The sequence below is a fragment of the Rhynchophorus ferrugineus genome, unplaced genomic scaffold (genome assembly GCF_030347505.1).
Source record: "Rhynchophorus ferrugineus isolate W39M unplaced genomic scaffold, kcgeb_rfMv2 rfM5, whole genome shotgun sequence".
In the NCBI taxonomy this organism is placed as follows: domain Eukaryota; kingdom Metazoa; phylum Arthropoda; class Insecta; order Coleoptera; family Curculionidae; genus Rhynchophorus; species Rhynchophorus ferrugineus.
Genome location: NW_027472584.1, coordinates 13133825 through 13158581, shown reverse-complemented (window position 1 = coordinate 13158581; position 24757 = coordinate 13133825). Strand labels below are relative to the sequence as shown.

The window sequence follows — 24757 nt, the reverse complement described above, 5'->3', positions numbered from 1 at the left end:
TTATATGGTGGTAGAGATAATGCTAGTAGTAGTTTTGTTGAACTTTTTCTAATATTATTTACATTACTCCAGTCTCGGAATTTTATATTAATCATTTCATCAAACTACACTATATAATAGCTTACAACCGATTTAAAAATATTGTCAATATTCAAGACTTACTTATTGATAATTATATATATGAGAATATTTGACAGATAATAACAGATAGAGGCAAAATAGTAAAAATAATTGCTACTAAAATAAATGAAATGTAACACTTGTTATTGGTAATAACTAAAATAACATCGAGTTTAATTCCTAAATAAAAATATATGGATGAGGGTTGTTTACTTACCGCTTTTAACATAACTGTAGTCGGAACCAAACCTGTCGTCACACGAGAAAAGGGAATGGTAAGAGTTTTGTCTGTTTAGATTGATGGTATGAAAGATATTTGAGAGTACGGTTTGACCTGGTGCCAAAATCATATCAAGCATATTAACCTCGGACGCAGTGGTTAACCCATTCACCCATAACACAGTTTAGAGAAACTGGTCGGCCCGATCGGCCGAATGTGTATGGCAGGACGAAGTGCTGTAACGAACCATGCCCTGTCAGTGTATTTGGCAAATAATAAAGTCGAAAAGGAAATTCGAAATAATAATGGAACAGAAAGGAAACGATTGAAATTAAGATTACTACTTGAGTCTAACCTATCAGGGGTACGGCATCTGATGTTTGCGTGATCACATGCGCCACCAACAGCGAAAACACAGTCTGTGACAATAGAATGGTCACACCTGGAACAGACAGTGAGCCATGTGAACCGTCTGACCTTTGACCTGTGCCGAGACCCGTCGTTATCCAAGTATCTAGCTCACCCCAAAATCTCGGTCAAAGAGGAAATGTATGGTGGCATTTCCCGGAAAAATATCGATTTTTCAAAACATATCGATAACGAGCGAGGAATTAAATTAGAATGACCGACATGACATGAGTCACGGTACAGCACTTCGTACGCCTCCGAAACATTTCATCTTTGATCGAAAATTACCATCTGATCTGACAACAAACACGCATTCAAATACGGCACAACAATTATCAAATAACAATTTCTGCTCTTTTTTTTATTTGGTTCAAATTCAAATTCAGGCAGCGTTTGTGAAGTAGTCAGCGTACAGGCAGGTCAGACAAAACGGTCGGTACCTAACAGGGGTATGGCGTCAGATACTTGGGGCAAGGTTTCAGCCACTAGGTTCAGGAACACGGTCAACGATAGCAAGATGGTCACTCCTGTAACAGAATACACGACGATTACCCGATGGATATGGCTGTTGGCCTTACCGCTCGCTTTTTGGGTTGTTGGGAATGGTCTCATACTCCTTACTTACCATTACTACTGCTATTCTACGGCTTTGGGAGCGACCAGTATAAAATAGACAGGGATGGGGGGGATAGTCACAGGGACGCATGCTTTGACTTATAATTATTCCAACCAAAACTAATGAACCAAACAGTAATTAACTATCAACATTATTACGTACATATATCTTAATCATGCCTAGTTATTTATTTTACTTAAGAAAACATCCAGATAATTTATATTGTAGGTTTATTGATTGACTGATGACACTGACGATATTATGATATTTTATAGATAATTTAAATATATATAAATAATAATTTCACAATGGTATTTATTCCTTTGGGCTCATGTATATCATTAAATATTTATTATTTTTTAATTTTTATAATTTTTTTATTTATACTCTGATATGATTATTATATATACAACAAAAAAAGTATATACAAACAAATAAAATATTTTAAACCATTAATATTTATAATAAACTAGTAAATTATATTAATAATCTGAAGTTTAAAATTATCATATTTAATAAGCAATACTATTAATATTATTATACTATTTAATCAAATTAAATTTAGTTGGTAAGTAATAATTATAATAATATATTAATTTTATTTTTCATTATTTATATTTAGATTTTCTAATTAAATCTTACCTGACTGGCGTTTAATATATAATAACTGTTTATTTTACTACTTTATGGCATCCTTAAATTTACCCATGTGTTTGCTAGTGGAAATTAATTCAAACACTGAATCTACTTAATTATATGATATTGTATTGTTTATATTATACCTAAGACTTTAGATCTATCTATCGTTTATATAAGTTTTTTTGTTAATGTTGATAATATACTGTCCAAAAATTTGTTTTTTTTTTCAATTCAAATTAATATTAAACGATAAACAAGCTAACAAAGTTGTTTATTTCATGGAACAGGATAAAGTTTAAATGATATTCATGACTAGCGGCAGACATTTTATTTTCACTTTAACAAGCAAGGCTATTTTGTATGGCCGACAAAATCTTTTACTTTTATAAATATATTCATAAACTTATAGAAGAAAATTCGGCGAAGCTTTTAATGAAGCAAATTACTTGTGAAGTGTTTCCATATATTCATTCAACTTTTTGTCCAAAAATGTTACGTTATTCTGACCTTTTTATTGGGTTCTGATATATATCTGAATTGTAATCATTTTTTGGCTTTTAATAACTTTTATTGTTTATTCATATTTAACTTTAATTCGCTTCTTATTGGTATATTAATGTTCAAACAAAGTATTTAATTAATTTCATTATTTATATCTATCACTATATAAATATTTCATTTTACTTGATCTTCGAATATTCAGGAAACGGCTATTATTTTTCTACTAGTTATTCGATACTAATTATTTTTATAAAATAACTAATGACGAAAATAATTTTGTATTGATATTGGTTTTGATAGTTTTTTTTCTAAATTTAACAAGTTATATTCTAGTAAGTAAATTATTTATTTTAATTTATGTTTAGTTATTTGTAGCAATTTATGTTAAGAATTTACTTCCTTCTTTAATTTCACAACATATCCAATTGAGTTTTGCTTGAGTATCTCTGAATTTAATTTATTCCGGCAACTGAACCCTTCAAATATATTCAAAAGAATATGCTACTTAGCCAGTTTTATATAATGTTTAATTAACTCTGTTCTCAACCTTTACCAAGTTTGAAATTCTATTGATATATTATTTAGCAGTTATTTGTACAATATTTGTACTATATACGTACACCTATTTTTGATATTAACATTATTTCCAGCCATTGTTTCTCGTAGAGTTTGATCCCCTTTTGTATGTATTACAATCCTTTATAGCATGTCTAATGATAAAGATAAAGAACTAGGAACTTTAGAAACAGATGCTTTTTTTAGTTTCCAAAACTGTGGAGATCATTAATTTCAGTTGGAATAGTAGTAATCTACCTCAAACACTACTAAATAAAAAAGATCCATCGGTATACAGTCTGTTTACTATTTCTCCAAGTATCAACTGGCAATCCTTAAAGGGAATATAATAGAATGCAGCAAACAAATGCGATCTCTTCTTGTTCTCCTTTCATACCTATTAGTGGGATAGCGTCAGATGTGGTTGGTATCTTTTCAGCAACTAGGTTCAGAAATACTGTCAATGAAAGAAGTATGGTGACATCTGTAAATTAAGATTTTTTTTTCATTTGTGAACTAGTCCTAGATTGTGTGCGATACCATTGGGAGCGCTAAGTTGGGAAACAAAGGGCTGATATTAGTCAGACAGCGTGAAAGAATGAGGATAGGTAACACAGTTACTGATACAACCAACCAACCAAATCTGTAGAATGTTGTATATTTAGTTATAAGTGCTTATATTCTATAAGCCATAGTAAATAATAATTTGAATTGTTTTGCTCTAATATATAGTATAAAAATATAGTTTGGTAAAATAACTAACTAATAATTGAAATATAGCTAATAAATTTAATATAACTTATTTTTTTGTATATTTCGAAAGAACTAATATATTGTATTTACTGGCAGTCAAACTTTGAAATATCTAGTTTTATGCGCTGTGTGGCAAATAAGGCTTGGATGTTGGAATTAATATTCTCATATCGATATTATGGGAGCTCCATCTTCATTTTGAGTGTGTCTCCTGATTATCTTACAATTCACATAAATTACTTTCAGTCTTCCTCATTTATTTGTTTTCCGAGCTCCACTACTTCATAGTTTAGTTAGCAAGTGCTCGAATATGCTTGTAATACTTTATCTTCAGTTTAGTAGTCAACTGACTTATGTATGGATACCAATTAAGCATTAATGCTTAAGATTCGTTGCATAAAAGTTTGCGATAAACCAAGTTGTTCAATATATTCAAAAATTAAGTATCTGACATTATTTTGTTTAATCACATTTATTACAGCTTTTTAGTTTCGACAATATACAGCTGTAATTTGTTACTGATTCCTTTTATTAGGTTTTATTGTTTAAACGGTGGGAATAGTAGGTCATACCGATAACTTAGGTTTTGATATATAAATTTAAAGGAATGCAATACTGCCACCAATATAATTTTCTTTTAAAACAAAGCTTTGGCTTTTGACAGATGCAATTTTACAAATATGGATATCATACTTTGTCTAAGTCAGGGCGTTATTATTGAAAAATCCATTATATTGGTAAAAATCATTTAAAAATATTTTGAATTTTTTCTTCAAGTAATATACATTAAAGGATATACGCATTAAGAGCTTAAATTGTTATGATAACCATTCAAAAACAACTTTATTTGAAATATAGGAACGTATAAAATATATGAATCAAATGTTCCGACAGAACATATCAGTTTATTTAAATTCAGATAATTATTTTTAATAAAATATATTTGTCCCAACAGTTTAAACACCAAACTATATTATGTTATTCTTTTTTTGTATTATATAATAAATATCTTTAAAACTGCTCATGCAAAATTTAATTAAGAATAAAAGATTATAGAATAATCCTTTAAAAATTAGTTTAAAACAGCTGTATATGAAATAAATTAAAACTGAACGTTTATTCCACTATTCAGGAATATAATTAATATTGGGATTAACAAAATAAAATTGATAAAACCATTGCAGTATCAAAATATAAATATAAATGACATGAAATAGTAGGATTTTGCAACAAGCCAAATAATTAATATGGAATTAAATCTGATTCAAAGTAATATTTATGCAGATTCACTTTATGACATATTTAATCTATTAATATTACTATGTAAAATATACTATTATAAAAATATTTAATTATTATATTCAAAAATATGTTGACAAATAATCTGGAACTTGTGTAAAATAAATGATTAATATTTGAGCCCTGATATATGAGTATTATTTTTCTTCTTTTTTTTTGGATCAAAATTTATTTTATTGAAGGATATATAATTATGTATTACTCACTATAATATTAATTAAGCTTTTTATGAGTGATTATTTTCATACTCGAAATTAAATAATCTTAAATATATATTAGCAATATTAGATTAATAAATTGATATATTCATAATGATAATTAGCTAATATCGGTTATATGTTTTTCCTTTGTCATATCAATCATATCTTTTATAATGTTATTTATTTCCTCATATAAATCTTGTATAACTATTTTTTGTTTAAGATATATAATTACTAGATTATAATTTATATATACTGAAGAAATAATAAATAGAAATTATATCACTTGGATATCACTTGGGCTACTAAAATCTTCTTCTTTATCGATATTAATTATTATGTATATACTGGATCTAATTAATTATTATAAAAGATAATTATTGTAATTATAACATCTAATAATTATCTATAATATTTTTATTTTATGTTCTACTGTTTAATTATAGCTAATTAATTTAGCTAAATAATATGATTATCCAGATTATTTAATATTTAAGTATCAATAGTATAAAAAGTGGAACAGTAATTTAAAACAAAGTTAGAGATCCGTGGACTGATGTTAGATAAAGTTGCTAAAAGAAAGTTGTTATATTTATGTTCGTATACTGTATTGACTATATGTAGGCTGGTGACGTATGTTATTTTTTGGGTTTTCCGACTTTTCATCCCCGTATGGTTCTTGAGGGGACTCATGATTCCCTCGAAATGTCGTCAAGACAACGACTGTCCTCTTTAGGTCTATACGTGAATGAAACCTCCGGAAAATATCATAACGTTAACTGTATAAGAAGTAACGACATAATTATATATTAAATAATTATTAAAATATATTATAGTTGTAAATAAATTGTGATTTGTTTTTAATAAAAATGTATATGAAAAATAATTGAATATATATGTTATTGCATCTTAGAAATTCTAAGTTATGTACTATGATATTGTTTTTAATAATAATATAATATCCGAAAAATGCGACGGGAGTGATATTTCAAGGTGTAATTAGTTTCAGTTGGAACAATTATTAACTACTAAATATACTAAAGATCTCAAGGCGGTTTATAAATCATGGGTGTTATAATTTCCTCCAAGTATCAACCGGCAATTCTTCAATACAAGACAACATTATGCAGCAAACAAACACGATCCCTTCCGGCTGGACGTTCATACCTATTAAGGGGATAGCGTCAGATGTGGTCGGTATCTTTTCGGCAACTAGGTTCAGAAATACTGTCAATGAAAGAAGAATGGTCACACCTGAAATGAAGAGTTTTGATTTGTGAGCTTGCACGATGTTCCATGCCATCGACGCTGTGGAAGGAACTAATTTTCAGATAACACAGATATATTAATTAGTATTTGCTGCTAAATTATTGTAGTTACATGACAAAGATACAGAATATTCAACCAAATACGAATAAGAAAGTTTTCCTTAGATTAAGATTGCAAATTATATATGTTAAAATAATTTGCAATTTATTAAGATACAAAAAAAACATGGAATATTTATACTAAATATTACAACAATCAACATCTTATTTAATGCAAACCTTATTACCAAATGAAGCTGATGCCTTATATTTAAAACGCTTAAGAAATAGCTTAGCATTATAAGAACAACAAATATATAAACAAATAATTGTCTTACCTTTCTTACCAATAACTTTTAACTTGAATGAAGATTGAAACTAATTATTGACATAATCATTAGTATTAAAACTCTTTTAGCGTAATAAATACAGAAGATAATAGCTCGATGCTTCTTTCATGTACCGCAATTTAAAATAGTTAAAATATTCGAGGTCATATTAACGTGGAGTTAATTATCGATATCGGATCTGCGGAAGGAATGTCGTGTTAATACTAGTTAAGACTAAATAGCACGTGGTTTTTAAAAAATATTTATCATATCTCGATGACGATAAAAAATGCCGGCTAAACACGATTCGAGGTATTATTAGTTTCAGTTGGAACAATTGTCAACTACTACAAAATCGCTAAAAAATCCCTAAGACAACAAATCGTGACAAATCGCGTCCAAAATGATTTTCCTCCAAGTATCAACGGGCAATCCGTGATAATAGAACGCGGCTAACAAACACGGTCTCTTCTCGATGGCCTTTCATACCTATCAATGGTACTGCGTCAGATGTGGTTGGTATCTTTTCAGCAACTAAGTTCAGAAATACTGTCAATGAAAGAAGAATGGTCACACCTGAAATGAAGATTTTTCATTTGTGAACGTGTAAGGTGTGCGATACCATCGACCCTCAGCTGGGAACCAAAGGACTCATGTTTCTCTTTTAAATTTTTATGTACTCTTTGTGGGATCGTGTGGATTACAAGGTTCTATTTTTTTAGAGCGTATTCATATATAATCTCGATGATCGTTGTGGATGAGGATGCCAGTGTAGTGTCATGGCGCTGCTATTGCGCGCAAGCTCACATTACAATATCTACGACCTACAAATGTACCTAAGGTGAGTTTTTCGCCAGAATCTGGAGGTAGAGTGAATCCCAGTAACGCCATTGAGGATATCAGCACGCACGGAACGATGAGATTGAAGAAGTAATACAAGGTTCGTCTTCGTATCTGGATGGTGAACGTGACGTCCACGTACGGTTCAGGACAGCATGCGTATACGATCGTATTCTTTTTACCAGGCATTCCTGCAACAAAACAATCATATCGTTTATAATTGTACATTACATATAATTACAATATCAATAAACATAAAGTTATTAAGCGAATTATCATTACAACAAATCAATATCATTAAAAGTTGTTTGATGGCAAACATTTAAATCTCATAAAGAATTTGGGTATAGAGTTTCATAAATACTCATTGTATAGCTGTGAAGTAATTCTTTGTCTTTTATATGTTGACTAATCAACAAATCTACTGTCGATTAGAACAAGTGATAATCAAGAGAACCAGGTGACCGAGCGTCATATTACAAAATAGCTTTGTCGCATGTGCGCTTACATAAACGTGTTTTTTCTTTCAATACTTAGCTCAAATATATCAATAACGATTTCTTTGATGATTTAAGCCTAAAATTTTTCATCTTTGATTTATTTTGAGACAATCAGAATGTTTGTTAAATATGCCGAAGTCCTTTCTATAAACCATCTAAATAAATACTATGCTTTTTATACGTGAAGTGAAGTTTTATGTGTGAATTATATTTACTGTAAACTTGTAAATATACTTAGAAATACAGAATTTATTATAATGACGAAAAGAACTTTTCATAAGTACCTATAAAATCGAAAAAAGCTTGATAAGTATGTATGACGCATATATTTCATGCGGTATAGTATACAATACGCCATCTATTTTTCTTAAAAATAATTCACACTCTAGTGTGTGTATAAACTAGTATATTACATTACTTCAATGGAGATTTATAAAATATATCAAGGTAAAAACTTTGGTAAAACCGTGGAGGTTAATACATGACTAAAACAGCTGAAATCAAACCATGATACTAATCTAAAAAAAATGGTTTATTATAAAGTACTAGTACTGCCATCAGTTAATATATTGATCAATAGCTGATAAGCTAGGTAATTAAGAAAAAGAATTATATATCACAGAAATGAATCGCGTATAAACGCGTTATATTTTTAACTATTCAAAAATTATTGAGTTTTTAAAATGAAAATTCTAGGTTACTTTAGTTATGTCTTGGTTTTTTACTTCCGAAAGGGCAAAAATGCTACGATGTTTATTGAAAATTGTGTGATGCCAGTGCTAGAATTCGTCAATTGTTGAAAAAGTTGATAAAATTCTTGTAAATATCAAAAAAAGCCAACAAATTTAATTTGACGACATTGTGACAGGACTAAGCATCGATTATAAAAAAGTTTTGAATCATTTATATAATACTGAACCCCAAAAGAAGCTTGATAATTGATTTCTAATGATTCAACAGCGAAATATTTGGTTCCCATTAGTGAATTAGTTGGCGCATAGAAATGACATCTAACTTGTAACTTGTGAATTCAAATGATCACGTGTAATAATAATGTATGAAAAAAATCATGATCCAAGCTTGAAGGAACTTCACCAATCTTTGTTGAATGCATTGACGCCAAGGAAGGTGGTGCTAAATGCTTGATGTTTGATTGAAGGAATTATTCACTAAGAGCTGGTCGAATCCGGCCTAACCATTAATTCAACTCTGTATATTCGACTAATAACTAATGAGATTCAAGCAGACGATTAAAAAGTGGCCAGAATCGATCAAGACCATGTTGACGTCCATTAAGACATCGTGACTCGAGGAAAAGTGCCAATACATCTACCATATAACTCGGACTTTATCCCGTGTAACCACCATTTGTCATGCTATCAACTATTAGTATCTGTTAAATTTTCTGCTACACTGCTAAAATCTCTTTTCAAAAGAGGCTTGTGAAAATCACTAAATTCACTTGATTACTCAAAAGCTTCAATAGTGCTACAATGGCGGAATTATGGTATTACTAGACTTATATATCATTGATATCATTGAATAGTATTTGAAATGTATATGATGAAAGCGTAAAAAAAAGAAGAAACAGAATCATTTGCCCTTCAACCCATTATTTGCTATCAAAGTGTTTCATTCCATTTAAAAAAATATCACAAATAAGAAATATTTTTTTTAGATATCAATATTTTTAAACTTATTATTAGTTAAATGAATTTAAAACACCTCCGTAAAAAATACTAACTATGGATATGGAATGTTGATTTTTCAATTATTATTATTTATTATGGTAATCTAGCAAATTAACACTAATAAGCCATTTTTAATAATAATTTTATATGGTTTTAACATTACAAAGTACTTATGCTGCGATAAACACTTTGGGCTTAATATTTATGTTGTTTTTAATGTACACTGAGTTTTAACTAATAACTTTACTGAACTAGATCAAATAATTTAATTAGTAATAGTAAGTCTACTATTACGAAATTGCAATTCTATTTTTAGATGAACTCAGCTTAAACTTTTGTGTAAGCAATATTTGATATAATTGGAATGAATAAAAAATAATTATCTGTTAATCAGAAATAAATCATCATAAATTTTTAAAGTCCTTTCAATAAAAGAGCCAATGCACGTTATAGCTGATGACGAATATACTGCCATACAGTTTGAAAAAATGTAAAATTTGTTTTACTCGGAGTGTATTTCTCCTTCTCATTTTAGTTAAAATCTCCTATTTAAAAAGTGACAGACTGTCGGATGTATTGAAACATGTAACCTATTATTTTATAAAATTCAATTTATTTTTTTTTACTTTTTTTGATTTTTTGATTTGAATATATTTTTATTGACCCTATTGTCGACAAAATTCTTCAAAATATTGATGATAATAATTATTAATTAGGGGTTATAAGCTGGCATCTCTAATCAGTTACTTCAAGCAGGAACGAGCCAGTAAAATGTTAGAGAGATTAGTATTGATACTATTAAATATTAAGTTACTAGGGTTTTATTAGAAATAAATTTTAGCGTGTTGCAGCTGCACTTAATATTAATATAAGCTAAAATCTCTCAGAAAAATTAAAAACAATATATAAAAATAAAAAATAAAAGCAATATGTTGGATACTCCGAAAAGAAGGCGTCTACATACGAAGCGGGTGATGAATCAAGATCGTTTTGATGTTAGCTCTATTCTTGATCAAATTTATGAAATGTATTAAAAAATCGAGTAGAATTTTCGATATACATATAATTTAATACAATTATTCTAGAGAAAACTGTTAGCCTGAGAAGTATTCACAGAAAATTTAGTATGCAGCTCCTTTGAGGTCCCTTCATACTGTTAGGAAATAGGATTTTAATTATATAGCTATGAAGCGGTCTAATGGAACTTCCAGACATTGCTTTTAAAACTATAACATTTTTAAAGGTGCATAATGAAATTGAGATGAATTAAGAATTATAAATATTATGATTTATTATTATAATTTGTATATCTAGACGATACTTAGATATTTAAAAATCGCTAAGGGCAACTCTTGGCAAGACGCTAATAAAAAAGCTACAAAAGTTGCTAGAAAAAGGTAATAGTTAGAATGACATTTGATCAGGTCTGTTAGTCATAATATTATTACCGTTTGGCTCCGGTTTCAAAATCAGCTGTTAAACACAAAGGAACTATTAGTTACCGTTATGGACAATACATCATACCATAACACACTGGTGGAAAAGATCTCAACAAGTGGATCGGCAAAAGTTGTAATGAAGGAATATCTTGCAAAATATAAATAGATTTTATATTATAATAGAGTTTTGAAGCTACCATGTTAAAGAATGAACTATTTCAAATTGTTACTCGGTATATTTAAATGAAATGTTTTATCATATATATTTATTATGTAATTTATTTTTTTAGGAATAGGCCAGAAAAAAGATCTAAACTATGGATCAGATGGGCAAACCATATGGATATAGAGAATTACATATTCCACCATAGTACTGCATACTCAATCCAATCGATTTGATATGGAGTGTGGCAAATAATTACTACAATGGACATGCAGGTCAAGAAGGATATACAAGCAAGAACAGTTTGTATATGTGGAAAAAATCATTATCTACAATAACACTTTTAGTCTGGAACACTTTCTGGTCTGGCAGTGGTGGAATCATGAACAAGTACTAGATATATTGCGAATTAATTATTGATTTTAATAGTGACTCAGAAAGTGACAGTGATTGATTTAAACTTTCGGGATTTAGAATAATGATCCAATTCTGACAATAACCAAGACAGGGTGATAAGAGTGGAAACAGCTAAAGGCGAGTATATCATTAATAAGAGTATTAAGAGATTAGTAAGAGTATATAAGTATATAAAATTATAGAATGTGAAAGATGAGTGTGCATAGATATGTGTGTAATTGTGCAGAATATTCATGAGAATTTGGTTCGAATATATAAGTAGAGAATTAACACTAATTGTTTCACAGATATGGCAAATGCATTACGGATAATGTAGTGATTAAATCTAATTTTTTTCAATGTAATGTATACATGTACTTGGATATACATAATTGTTATGGTGGTCTAGAATTCTGCTTTATAGGTGGTGTAGAAAAGAGTTCAATATAAATATAATAAAACAATTCTATCCTGCAAATTATTATGGTTGTATAATTAACTGTAGTTTACGTACATTGGCTGTTTTATTGGATAGACTATATATCGATGTATGAAGATGGCTGTTTTATGTTAGGACTGAATGGTCCAATAATTGAGACGTCAAGGCATAGGGGTTTCGTTTATATTAAAATAGACTTAACCGCTCAGTATTCTTTCCATAAAATAGTTGAAGTTGCTGTTCTGAGTGTATGACCATCAAAGGTGGATTGTAGTAGTTCAGTTTTTCGGTTGTAGAATATTGGAATTTGGAGTCAAGAAAACTTGGGAAACTATTCCATACAGGGTATACCATGGGTAAAAACACTACTATTCAAAAGATCATTAAAGTCAAAGTGGCTGTCGAAGGTACAGGTGATATTCGCAAATAATGTTATTACAACTTACAGACGGATGTTATATTGCGCGGCTGATACAGTCCTGTGTATTAAAAAGAACGAGAGGGTGTTTTTATGATTTTATGATACTGAATGGTGTGGTGCGACGTGCGACCTTCTTTTTTACCGTAATTTTAACATTCTGAGTTGAATTGAAAGCATTTTAGTACACTCTCTAATATATAAATAATATTTGCTTTTTGTTTCTGTCTTTTATGTGTTTCATAAGCAAGTTTGTCTATGTTTTCATAAGCAATTAATTATTTACGATCAGGTATTATGAACTGAAATAACAATGATAAATTAAAAAGATTATAGTAGTTCAAAAATTCGCTAAATCGTTATCATCTGTATGTATATAGAGAAATATTAAATTTTAGCGCGATAAAAATGCTGTACATTCACATGAAAAGTGGTCTGCACGTAAAGCACTCTGAGATTTTAATCTTTATAACTCGAAATGTTATATTAAAACTACAAGAAAACTAAGTTTCTTGGAGTAGCTTTATCTGTGGTAGTAATAAACTAAGACACAATTATTAACAGAAATGAAAATGTCTTAAATTTTATTTTTAAAGCATGCAAAGAAGCTATCTTTAATTAAAAAAATAATCAAAACTACTAAAACTATTTAAAATTGTGTTATTTTCTAAATTTCTTACTTTTATTAGGATGAATAGATATAATTCAATAGAAACTAAATATCCATATTACATAAAGAAAATCATTCAACCAACCATAGGGATGCTGATTTTTATGTTAAAAATGTTATAAATGTTATGTGAATTCTGTAGATATACATATACAATAGTATTATTAATAATCCATATATGTTATATAGGCTGATTAACACGGTAATGGATGTTCTAAGAAATCAGTGTGGTGACTCCATGTGATAACTAATGCGTTTCAGTCTGCAGGTTGTAGTTGATTCAATAAGTCACAACTTTTTCCGTTAAAAGAAAAGTTTTTGTTTTGAAACCCATACTTTTTATAATTTACATACATTTTATATTGTAAAAATCACCTGATTTTGATTTTGTGTTTTCTATTATTAAATATCATGTACAATATTTATAATTATATACATCATCTACAGTTTGCAAGTATTGAGCAGTGCTAACTATAATGTAATTCTTATTCCTATTCATAATTCAACGCCCTTCATTGTTCTTACATATATGTAACTGATTGTCCCTGATTTAGAGTATTTAAAATGATATGTTACATATACTAGGGATATAGTTTTACAAAATATTAGCTTATCAAAATAATATCAGCAGCTTTGACGAAATGACGAAGGTTAATATTACCAACAATACTACTTGTTCATCTGAATGGACTCCTAAATAGTAGATATCATAACTTTGACTAGAGATGCTAATTTACAGCATCGCAACATTTTATAACCCAATTTATAAGAAGAATGTTTTTAAAATATCTTATAGTGATGATGCCTATTACGGCTTTAGAATAGGTTCGTTTTAGAATGATTACGTTAATAGATACAACCTGTATATTCAAGAATTCTTTAGACTGTTCTTATAATGCCACTTACAACTCTTCTTATTCTTTATTAATTATTCGTTGTTTATGCGGGCAATTAATTTGTGCAATTCATACAAAAAAAGTAATTTCAAGCGACCTAGATTCTATTCGAGACTCCCTCGAAACTACTCCAAGACAAAACACTCCTAAAATTCCCACACAAGACACTCCAGAATTTCAAATTAGTCTTAATGACATATTTTGGGGATTGCTCATTTATTTGGGTATAAATTTAAGCCGCATTGTTACTATTAAAATAGGTTAGGCTTCTAATTTCAAAGCGTTTGCTGAAGTAATACATTATTATTCGTGTAATTTCTTTTAAAACATAAACCGGGCCTTTAGAATGTTAATAAAATTAAATCACTACTATAATATTGGTGAAATGATGTTTTCGTTAATGAAACCTAACTTTTTGATGAAAGATCATGACAGTAATCTATAACATTCATAATTGTGAAAATTATAGCATATATAACATGATTGTGTATCATGTGGTATCAGTTGTTATAGGTTCATAGTAATTTTAGTAGTACAATTTCATAAGTTTTGTAATATACATCACAGCTTTCTATTAGAAGATGTTCTCGTGTTTCTGGTCATTTTTGTCATAAGAATTATTTTTTTCTAATTTTTGGCATTTACTTATCAACTGGAATTCCTATTCACCGTTTTAGCTGAAGAAACGCAGTAATAACGAATACCGACGCATATAATGTATGGTAATTTTATGAAGTTAAAACTTCTCAACTTCCTTCACCTCATCTGTAATATTCTTCTTATAGATTTTAGATAGTTTATCTTAATATACTGCCTGTCTTGTCTTGTTTTAACTTTTATTTTAATAAAATTTTATATTCTAATATATTTTATATAGTCTGGCTTCAGGATAATGATTCTTTTAATTGTATGCTTTCATTTACATTCTATTTTACATGGTTTCATAAGGCATACTGTTGTTACTATTACCACATTTTCATTTGGTTTTCGATATGTGATAATTTTTTGATAGCTTTGTTTGAAGTAACATCCAAAAATCTTAAAAAGAATATTATGTGATTCAACTGTAACTTATTTTTAGACGCATAGTTTCACTTAATTCTATAGCCAATACGATTTCCATGAAACCACTAGCAATAATTTGTTTACAGTTTGTGGAACTGGCAACACTTGGAAGTCCTGGTCAAGAATGGCATGATAAAATGAGATAAATTAAATAGGAATATCAAATAAGTATGAATTAATTTAAATATTAAAGGATAGCGGTACTAAGGACTCAATACAAATGAAGTGATATCCATTACAAACGCTTTTTTGTCTATCCATCTGTATAGCTCCAAAACTTGGACACTACTATAGTCTGACATCACTCTTTTGATATCATATTATATGAAGTTATTGGATTAAGATGATATAATCAGTACACAGTTGAGGGACAAATCCAAAAAACCAGAAAGGAATAGTTAGGGCATGTCTGTTAATTGAATGTTAAACGAATTCTTTACAGACTTCTGTGTTACGTTATGACTAACTGAATGTCCTCTGAGTGCCCCCTAGTATTTCAAAGTAATGCTAAAGAAGTTATAGAACAAGAAGTAATTGATACAGATGTGATTATAGTCGATAATATCATGTTGGCCATGGCCATTAATCTGGGTATCTCAATGACTCATAGATCTCCCAAGTTAATAGCTTGGGATAAATAATTAAATAAATATAATTAATAAAATATAATTAAAAATTGGTATAGATTCAGAATTTGGAAGCTGATTTTTAGAAATCAGTCGTTTTAATAATATATTTCAGTACAAGCATACATTATTATAATCAAAACTATAGTCTATTGTTGGCTACTATTTTGTTCTCTGTAATATCTACTGTGTCTGACTTTTTGCCATCGATGAAAGATGTGGAATTAAAAGAGGTAATGCCTGGTTAATATGACGGATTGCTTATGACTTTCTATTTAAATATTAGCATACATATTTTCACTTTTCTGTATTTACGTTTCTGTTCTTATGACCACCATTTTTCTTGGCTGAGGCGCATCAGTTGGGTTCGAAAACGATATCCCATAACTAGTCATTTTAATAGCATATTTTTAAATAAAATAGATAAAGTTAGCTTTCACGTAAATGGCGTTCTCTAGATTTATAATTCAGCTTATTTAGAATTAAAAAAATAATTAAGTAAAAAGAAATTATAATGACATGAAACATGAATGAAGTTTTGACAACCGATATTCTACACCAACTGCACGGTATTTTATACCATTTATATTTGAAGTGTATAAAAAATTAATTCACAGCCATAATAATGGTAAAACAAATAAAAATATAAATAGTACTTACCAATGAGATACCATTCTCCATTGGTTATGAAGTCTGAAAGGTCACCTCCAGTATCCGAGTTAAGTATCAAGTCAAGCTGTGAAAAATGCCCAACCATATAAATGATCTTATAACGACAGAATAGAAGAAAAATGAAACATATACAACATAAGATGGTAAATAGGTCTCTACTAATGATATATGTTAAATAAAAAGGAAAATATATGCAGATGAGCTATGAAAGCGACATTGAATTAATGGCTCACCGATGATATAATATAATAAAATAATTGTACAAAGAAACGTGTATTCTACAAGAACATAAATAAAATTATTTACGATACCCCTTTATCTGAAACCCCAAAACAATCATCAAGGTCTCAATAGGCGGTATAAAGTTTATGTTTAAAGCACTTGTTATAATCATATCCTGATCTCCATCTGTAACATATCTAAAATTTGTTCCAATAAAACTTGCATAAATATAGTGACCATGTGGTTTAAGGCTAATAATTAAAATGTATATAATATTGTAGTCATTAATAAATACATACGACCTATACATAATTTTCTTAGCTATTATAATGACTTATTGATTATTTAATCTAGTTTTGTTACGATAATATACGGAAACTTTATAAAATAAATTAACATTTTGTGATAAATTAATTTTTATATATTTGTTTTATATAACAATACAATACAATAAATCAATATAATTATCTTTAATAAGATATAAAATATAAGAAATAAACCAGTGCGTTTAAAATAATTAATTAATGATATTAGTTTTAGTAAATGAATATGCATTTTGAAGTAAGTAGTTCTTTATCAAAAAGATATTTTAATTGTGTGTCTTTAATTAGTAAGAATTAGTGCATTGAAAATATATATCGTTCATTGATATATGAAAAATTTCAGAATATAAGATAATTAGGAACAATAGTATTAGGTGGTGGCATTTATGATAAGTTTTAAAGAAAAAGATTTTTAAAGATGAAGTTTTAAATATATATATATATATATATATATATATATATATATATATATATATATATATATATATATATATATATATATATATATATATATATATATCTCCACACATGTTTATATGCTTCACAGCCTAACTTTCAACTCTCAACAATTATATCCCAGCGTTATGATGTAAGAAGACGACTTGGGTCTGTTATTTGCTCTTTCTACTCCCTTTTTCAACAATACGTCATAAAGTTTGTTAATTTGACGTCGGTAGACATCTTCAGTAATATTTTCTTTGGGTTTTGGTACTTCGTAGCTCACTACAACTTGCTGATCCCATCATATGCACAGGAATATTTTATGGCTATGGATATTTCAGATCGGTGCTGATGTGGATGACTCTCTCTGGACTACCACAAAAGCGGATTGCATTAATTGGGCCAAATAAGAGTCGCATGGGAACCAAATCAGGTGAATACCACCGCTTTTCAAGTTTTAGAGGTTCCTCTGAGTGAAGGAAGCAACATCAGGTTGAGCGTTGTCATTCGACAATATACATTGCCTGCTTTTTTGTTCAGTAAATGGCATTTTTTTGGCATTAAGTTCTTTGTCAAGTTTGTTCATTTATTAACTATAATGCTTCGAAAGTTCCATCTAGCTAGTTTCCAAGAACTTAAAATAAGGGAACCCTTCCTTGTCCTATCAGATTCATAAGAGATTCTTTTAACTGAATGTTTTCTCTGTGCTTATATCTTGATCTAGCCTAAAGTCGGTCAATATAGCTAGGAATATGTTTCAGCTGAGTTTTCAATTACATATATTAAAATTTTCAAGGCTCTCTCTCAAGGGCACTTGGTCAGTAAGGTCGAAATCACTAGTTATTTTATAACAATTTGAAAATTAAATGTTTTATAAATACGACTTTGGCATCAAGAATACTACAAATTGATTCCAGAGTTTTAGACGCATTGTTGGCATTCGTATAGAATACTTCAATTCTAGGAAATTCTTGTAGTAACTCTTACAGTGTGGACTTTTTGACAATTCTGTTTACTTTAGAACATATTTAATATAGTATAAAACATAACTGATAAAATTACTAGCCATTCAATTTCAAGAAAACACATATTAATTTTGCTTTATTACATATTTGTAACTGTTTTTTACTTTAGTATAAAACTTTCATTGCATATAATTTAATTTAAAAGGATATCTCTAGACTCAGTATTTAAATTAATTATTTACAGTAAATTGGATATATTTTTGTACAAATAATCAATAGTATATTATAATATTAAAATAATCTAATATACGTATGTATTTATTCTGAATACTAAGAATATTAAATGGTACTCAATACACATATGAATCCATAACGTTCGTCTACACATATTGAATTTTTTAATAGTGTTGTACTTTATCATGCACATAAAATACAAAAATAAATAATCTTTATACGAAAAATTTGGAAAATACGTATTTAACATGCAATATATGTATATATTACCATGCTTCTATTCTTTATAACCTCTTTTTACCCATTTAATTTTTATTTAATTAAAATTGTTAATAAAAAGTGCGAAATCGTATCAATTTTTTTTTCGTTGTTAAATCAATAGGTTAATTACTACGTTATCATCCATACATTTTATTAACAATCAACTTGATGTAAAGCAAATGTTGGACTTAAAAGTCGCCTCTACCATTTATGCGTTATATTTACCTTAACAATATTGGTTTTTAAATAAGAATTACCTATATTAAAATAGGGCCTCTTTGTCGGAAAATAAAATTAAAAACGAAAACAATCTCTCTGCTAAAAACTTTACGATGGAAACAATGGTTAATGGATTGATTTTTGGCTTATTTGGAGTATGGGATAAGTAGATACGTTTATTATTAAGAAAAATCATCAAATATTGTCTATAGTATTTTATTTTTTTAAAATTAGTGTACTTATTAAGCTCAATAATTATCATTATTATACTTAATAGAAAAATATTTATATATAAAATAATTAGAAGTAGTAATATTTGGTTTTCCGTTTGGCATAAATTGTGAAAACTTTCCAAACCATAAATTTAAGAATATCGGTTTTTATTATTTTATTCAATCAAGTAATTTGTTTAAAATGTTTCTAATTACATCGTTAATAGATAATAGATTTTTCTCAGAAACCTTCTTAAGAAATAAAATTAGAACTAGTGTTAGTAGTTGTAGTTAATCTAATAACATATAATGAAAATTAAATTTTGAATAATAATTGCATTAATTTATATATGATATATTTCTTTCAGTTATATTTGAAAATAATTATATTTATATATAATGAATAATGGTATATTTACTTTTAAACAAGAGATATTGTATAATCGAAAAAAATATATAATTGCTTGTTTTCATTTAGTAATAACTGTTTGTTTCACATTACATAATGAAGACTATATTACATTTTGCACATATTTGGTAGTAAATCTATGACCGTAAAATATTTAATAAACATTATTAATTCAAGTTAACTTAATAAACAAAATTAATAACTACAGGGAATATGTAATATAAAATACATATTACATTATTCATTTAGTGTTATTATATTTAATAATTAAAGTTTAATTATCACTAATAGCCAACAAATATTGAATAATTTTAATCCATTTTTGCAATGTTACTTCAATTATCAACCGCATATTTTCTGTCAAAATTATTTCATCAAATGGTTCAAGAGTATCATTTTCCTGCATAACCCTAATATTAAACTATTTTTATATTAGTAACTTCCAATTAAATCCCTCTTTTTGGTAATAGTTTTTTTTTCAGTGGTAATGTTAAAAGTCAATAGGTAAGAATTTGGCGCGATAGCAAAGTAAATAGCAGAGAAATTGACATTTGCTCCATGCAAAATAGTAACTCTAATGACATGGTTCCCTAATAATGAAAGCCTTTTCTAGTTTTAAAATACGGGCACTTGTATTATCGTTTTTAATAGGCAACCTTGATGATTATTATTTGTCTCTTATATAAACAATCTCTCTATCTTTTCTTTTTCTCTTTCTCTTTTGCTCTTTCTCTTTGAGAGAAAGAGAGAGTGGGAGAGCGAGAGAGAGAGAGAGAGAGAGAGCTCTATCAGTTTTCTAAATAATTTCTTACTAGAAATTTGGCAAGGTAACTTTATTAAAATTGAATAATACCTGCGTCAGTATTAAAAACTACAAATAAAGGTATATATTCGCGTATATTCTAAAAATAATAAAAACACACGTCTAGCCTAATTGCTAAGATGTGCACTATAATGTTTGCATACGTTTTGCAATCAAAACTAAATATGTGTAATGGTTGTGTATATTGAACTGTTTATTATGAATATCCCTAATTGTATCATATGTTGTTATTTCCTAACTGTAATACGTAACTCTGGACATATACAAATATGTTTTATAAATATTAATAATATATCATTTGTTTCTTTTATTTTTCTATTTCCGATATGGGTTTTGCTACATTTACAAAATATAGGGAATTTATACTTTTCATCATTGATCATACCTAAGGAAATAGCGAAACTAATAACATTTAGACTACGCTTTTATTTATAGCAATTCCAAGAAAAACATATTTGTATCTAGTTAGTTTCAATATTACTGGGATAACTTGATAAAATGAATAAACCTAGATCAGACACTGCAAAAGTATCTGATACTTGATAACTGACTTGGGCTTAATATAAAACAATAAGAAAGGCAAGTGTTATTAGCAATTAATAATTAATTCATTCAACACATATGACACTATGTTAATTACTTTTCTCATTTGTTATTCTAAAGTGTACGAAATATTGAATAGTTTATTTATTAGCTGAATATAGTGTATATGTATAAAATATACATTTCTTACTATTCGAGATGCATACGTACTTAATAGAGATATGAAACACCGATTGTTTGCTGTTAAATTATGTAACTATTTAACGTAATTCCTTTTTTATTTGCATTACTAGTTTTTGTTAGTTTTCCTATCTAATAATAAACTATGCTCACTATTTAAATATACATATGTCTATCAAAACTTTTGCAGTGTAAATATATTATTCATTGGTCGGTGAGCCATATTAGATTAAATTGTAATTATTTTATTGAAGCATCGATATGTTTAAATATGGTGTGGAATGTGTAAGTGTATACCAGTAATCGGAAGCAATAATTTATTAATAACCACATTAATATTATATTTATACAGCACATTAACGAGGTAATAATTATACAAAATAAATAAAAGTAATTCCAAGTGTTTGACATAAAAAAACAACTTGGATATTTTAAATTAAATTACTATATTACTTAAAATATAATAAGCAAACTATTAATACAATATTTCTATGAAGGAACTGCTTATTTTTTTTTGTAATAATTGTCTATCAACTTTTAGATTTTTAGATATGTAATTTTCTGTATTGTTTATTTTGATTTCTAATTCACTAACTGTCAGTTGTACTTTATGATTATTTCTTGGTTTTTAGTTTTTATGCCAATATTTAAACTACATGATTTGTCTCTACATGGAAATTAATTTTCCTTTGAACCCATTAAATTAACATTGAGAGTTGATAACAATAATTAAAATTTATATGTATATAATTGTTTTAAAAAATTGGCGAACTAAAAAATGCATATTACTAGATTTATTACTGTATGTCAAATTTATGATCATATTATTTAAATTTACCATTTATTGAAAAATATAAGAAAATAATGCAGTTCCTTGCAGAAAATTGATCAACATTATGATGGTGGTAAGGCCGATTGCTGGTGGGTCAGGTGTTTAAATGATTTTTGCGTATGATAAACTAAAACATGTACTTTCCAGCAATACCTGATTGCCATCATGGGTCCAGCTACCAAACTTCATGTCGCAATGTTGGTCATCAAAGGGGAACCACGTTATGTCTATCTTGCATGTGCTCTTGAAGATACCCGGAGGTATATACAAGCAGCTGCCGTTATGTTTGACCACAACATTTGTTTGGAAAGTCCCGTCGAAACCTTCATCAGCACTTAACAACAACACAAACTGTTAAAAATCCATCCCCTTTCTTTCGTTACATTTAAAACTAGTTCTCTTCCTGTCGTTTTTGGCCAGATTTGTTTCCAATATCTCTTTTTATATACATCACTTCTTTCTATAGCATTTTTGACTCAGTAAATACACATATCATTCAAAAGTTTTGCATCAGTTTGATAATTAGTTAACTATTATGTAGTAAGATATATAATTACGTAGCTATATGATTGAAAAGAACAGACAATACAAAAAATTAAATATATTTTTTCACTAGGCAAATGAGCAAATAATGAACGTTAATATTTGCTTTTTGGGGCATGGGGTAAATTTATTTTTGTGATTGTTTAAAATTTGTGAATGTTCTAGGCAATCACGTCAGTAACCAGGCTGGGTAAGACCGGATGTCTTCTGGGATGATTTCTAAAGTTGGTCACTCGCCAGTCGGTAGGCTTAATGCTGAGGACCGTGGTTCGGAACCCACGTTAAACTTTAGGCCCAGTCCAGATAAACCCATAGTTGGTAAAAGGAAACTTTAAAATATATATAAAAAACTATTTGCTTTTCTTGTTTTTGGTTCGATATATCTTTATTTCTGTCAGTTTTATTTTGTTTGTAACAAAATAACGGCAGTAGCGTTGATATTCGTAGTTAACTATAAAATATTTATTTATTTGTTGACATTATTTATATTTTTAAAATAATTGTCATATGTTCAACTAGGGTATTTTTATAGTTTTTAGTATTCATATGGCACCAATGCTTATCATGTGTTTTTTATTGTTAATATTTAAAAACGCAACTAAAAATGTGACAGTTTTATAAGTTTTACAAGTTTATGATTAATTAAATATTATTAATCAAGTAACCGATCATTTTTGGTAGGAAAATAGCAGTAATTATAATGTTTCAACTTAGCATCATTTCATTTTAAAACTTGTATTACAATTATCCTCAAGTTGTTAAAATATTTTTTTTTGCTTCTTGATTTTGTCATCTTGAGTTGTCAACTTGTTTTAATAAATCCTCTTTAGTATCATTTTATTTATAGTTGTAAGTACTAAATAGCGTTTATGCACTCTTTTTCCTATTATGGTTATTTTTAAAATTACGCTTGCTTTATTTCAGGAATCTTAAAATTTTTTTAGTGCATTATGCAATTTCCATGGTTTGATCATATTCAAATATGCTCGAATTCAACTGTTTATATTTTCTAATTTACTGATTGTTTGATGTAAATTATTTCTTGTTTTGTACTCTTATTTAAAAATACGTTTTAGAATGGTCAACACTCGGTTATTGCAGGGCATTGGTGGGAAACTTTAATCCGGATCTTTAAAAATAGCAGTATGATATTTCTGTGCTGAAACAAAACTTTTGATTTTGTGTAATACTGGATAAACGATGCCATTTACTTATCGCTCATGAACCAAATATTTCTATATAGAAAAAAATATACGTCTTGATATTGAAACTATATTCAGTAAGAAATGTTTCTGATAACGTGTAATTTATTTTAATAAGATATATTTTTCGGAATATCTTTGAATCCTATGGGATCGTAGAAATTAGAAGAAATAATTTATAGAGTAATTTAGGCATTTATAAGGGATTAATATACTTTGTTCTATAAAACTAATTATAAAAAGAAATATATTTAGACACAACTAAAATTTGAGATATTTTCTTGAACAATGTTATAATTTTAAAGTATTATAACCTAGAATATTATTTAAATAAAAGTTGTGTTGTTTGTAACATTGTTATTAAAACGTAAGAAATATTTCCCAAAAATATTTCATATTTTAATAAAAATTATCATCATGTTTTCATTAGTCAGTTATCTTTTTGGCGAACAATATTGCCTGACGTACACAAATTTTCTGATGAATAACTCGAAAATGTTTTCAAATTTATTTAATTTGTCACATTTTCACGACAACCGCTTATCATCGTTAAACTTGCGTCAAAGAAATTTAAATTGATTCTTAT

General features: G+C 28.1%; 1 protein-coding gene across 5 annotated transcripts in view; it reads right to left on the bottom strand.

Annotated features, from left to right (window-relative positions):
- The window catches only part of nAChRalpha6 (nicotinic Acetylcholine Receptor alpha6), a 164027-nt gene that overhangs the window by 16697 nt on the left and 122573 nt on the right, over positions 1-24757 (bottom strand). Inside the window, exons 5-8 of one of the 5 annotated variants that reach the window (XM_076404943.1) lie at positions 22580-22760; positions 16751-16826; positions 7784-7978; positions 6479-6565 (exon numbers count right to left, since the gene is read on the bottom strand). In XM_076404943.1, coding sequence (XP_076261058.1) covers positions 6479-6565; positions 7784-7978; positions 16751-16826; positions 22580-22760 — 539 coding nt within the window. Of the gene's footprint in view, positions 1-1188; positions 1276-3456; positions 3544-6478; positions 6566-7783; positions 7979-16750; positions 16827-22579; positions 22761-24757 lie in introns of all 5 variants that reach the window. The other 4 variants (XM_076404945.1, XM_076404944.1, XM_076404942.1 and 1 more) reach the window with 4 other exon arrangements.